This window comes from Nicotiana tabacum, chromosome 13, assembly GCF_000715075.1.
Source record: "Nicotiana tabacum cultivar K326 chromosome 13, ASM71507v2, whole genome shotgun sequence".
Lineage (NCBI taxonomy): Eukaryota > Viridiplantae > Streptophyta > Magnoliopsida > Solanales > Solanaceae > Nicotiana > Nicotiana tabacum.
The window spans coordinates 28,376,687-28,379,373 of NC_134092.1; the positions used below are offsets into that span (position 1 = coordinate 28,376,687).

At 35.2% G+C, this 2,687-nt stretch overlaps 1 protein-coding gene across 5 annotated transcripts in view; it reads right to left on the reverse strand.

Annotated features, from left to right (window-relative positions):
- Positions 1–1,318: 1,318 nt before the first annotated feature.
- The window catches only part of LOC107797505 (1-(5-phosphoribosyl)-5-[(5-phosphoribosylamino)methylideneamino] imidazole-4-carboxamide isomerase HISN3, chloroplastic), a 6,440-nt gene continuing 5,071 nt past the window's right edge, over positions 1,319–2,687 (reverse strand). For all 5 annotated transcript variants that reach the window (XM_075227851.1, XM_075227853.1, XM_075227852.1 and 2 more), the window contains 2 exons: positions 2,331–2,379; positions 1,319–1,772 (listed from right to left, as the gene is read on the reverse strand). In XM_075227851.1, coding sequence (XP_075083952.1) covers positions 1,596–1,772; positions 2,331–2,379 — 226 coding nt within the window. In that variant the 3' untranslated portion in view covers positions 1,319–1,595. The remainder of the gene's footprint in view (positions 1,773–2,330; positions 2,380–2,687) is intronic.

Here is a 2,687-nt window from a genome sequence, read left to right on the forward strand (position 1 = left end):
TCATTTTCATATAGTGTTTCTTAATTAATATCCAATGATTATCTATATTTATCGAAAAGGTTTAGATTTTAAGATTATTTACATATAACCCAAATAACTCAAATATTTAACATGGTTAATGTCTGCGCATCTGCGTGGGTGCTAATACTAGTTATGTAATATAAGAAGTGAGCGAGAAATTCACTATGTTCTCCTCCTTTGCAGCGTGAATGAACTCTTTAACATTGGTTGAGTGCCTTAAATCTTTTCTAGACTACTTTGGGAGGATATATATAGAGAGAGAACAAACGATTGTTTCTTATCGTGCATATTCTTTTCAGTTAAATTTTTTTTCATTTTTGCTTCTTGCTTCTTACTTATCGTGTAAATTATGTTGTTTAATTATTGTTTAAGAGTTTGTTCTCGCACATAAGTTGTTAAAGTTTGCTTCAACAAGTTTGTGATTATGAAATTTTTATTTTGATGGGGAAAATCAATTAGTGTGTTGCTTTTGTAGATAATTGGATATACCTCTCCACCAGCCTTACGTGACGTGCATCAATATAAATGTGGTAGGCGTCTTTCTAAGTTGAATGTATTTTCTTAGGCTCAGCTTTTAAAAATTCCTTTTCTAGGATAATTTCTTATTTGATTATGTAGTTTGGTATTGCCAAAAAAGGCCTCCTCATATACATCTATCTTATGGTTAATTTGATAATATGGGTACATTTTAAATTCAAAATTCTTGTCATTATAACCCTCTCATGTATGATCTTTCTTTGTTGAAATCTATGGAATATATGCACGTGGAGATTTTCAATAAGTTAATGTGTCTAGCACAAGGCAGAATTTTTTTCGATATTATACTTGGTATATGTAGTTCGCCAATGACTTAATTATTGAAGTTTTTTTTGTTACTTTAGTTTTCTTCCGAGATAATAACATAACCTTCTTGAAAACCAAGTGGCGTATTTACCTCATAAATTAGAGAAAATGTGATTACAAATAATAATAACTAAGTTAATGTAATTGTTCATCTTTCATATAGAGAAGGTTATTCAATCATTTTGAATTTGAGATTTGGTCTCTTAACGTATGTAGTTTAACATTATTATATTTATCCAAGTTTTATAAAAATAACATGGAATACATTCAGAAACTAGTAAACTCATACGTTTAGATGATGATGAATGCCTACCTTACTCGTTTCTTTAAATTTTACTCTACTTGTTCAACATTTTAAACAGAAAATCAACTTACTAGTTGTTTCACTTCCACTCACTCAGTGCCAAAAGCATGACAAAATAAGGTACGATAAGGGAGTTAACCCAATCGACAGTTTGATAAATTGCCATTGTAGATTTTCCCTATTTGTCCATTTTTTTTTTTGTTCTCATGTCTAATCCCAAACTACCTCAATGCTAATGTAATTCAACATCAAAATATTACATAGCAAGTAACTAGGTGAAACTACACAACAGGTCTTTCTGGGCAAAACGAATTCGAGTTCAAAATTCATGTAATATCCCACGATATAGAGAAACGTATAATCTGAATTACTCCCTCGTAATGATATTAGCTCTAATCCAGACTGAACAAACAATTGGAAGTAAAGATTAGACAGCCAAGGGATCCTGCAGAGCATGCCAAGCCACGACGTCTTTGTATGCCAAGTTACCTCCAAAAATATCCAAAGCACTGCCCACAGTTACATCCACACGCCCCATCCCTGCAAGTTTGATCTTCTCCAGATCAGCCATCACAGTGACACCACCGGCATATGTTACAGGAATCTGAGAGCCACATGAAGATAAAATTTGGTGACTTCATCTGGAATACGAGGGCAATGAAATCAAAGAATATATAGACTAGTGGAGAACCTCTATGTAGTTGTTTATTCGCAGGGTGATTGATCTACATCTTTCCCCTTAACCCTGGGGCTATGTCTCGGATATAAGCGACTAGCTCCTATATGGATTCCCCTTTATCTAATGCCACGCCTTGCGACAAAAGGAGAGTCCGTGGGGCACAAAGTCAAAGACTTTTTTTGGGGGGGGGGGGGGGGGGGGGGGGGCACCGGCAAAGAACTCAATTCTTCTCCGATAACCTGGTCATTGACTAAACTCCCTTAAAGCTTAAAAGTAGATCGCTGCTCATTCAGCATTCAATATCTTAAAAAAAGGGGAAAAGAATAACATGAATGCTCGCGGAGAAGCATTTTATCCCTCATTTGACAAGCATTGTCTGATGGAATCTATTTATAATGCTCCCCAGAATAGCAGAATGAGAAGCCACAATAGTGAGAAAACTAGTTAATATAAACAGCAGTCGATAATATAAACTGCACTTACAGGGGAATACTTTCCAAGCAATGCCACGAGGTCCTCATCTATTCCCAGCCTGTGTTACACAAGAAACACATCAAATTTTTGAATTCGCAGATAATTTACGAACCATATGTCCGATTAAAATGATGAACACGGATATCCAAATAATATTTCTCTTTAACAACTACTCTCACACCCCACTTGTGGGACTACACTGTGTATGTCGTTGTTGTAACCACTAGCTCTCACGAGTAACTTCGCATTCTAGTGTACTATATTTTGAGAATGCGGCAGAAGAAAATAGGCAATGGACCTTTGCTCAATCAGGCAGATTCAAGATAGTTATGGGAAATTCCTCGTTATTAAACTAGTTAATACAAG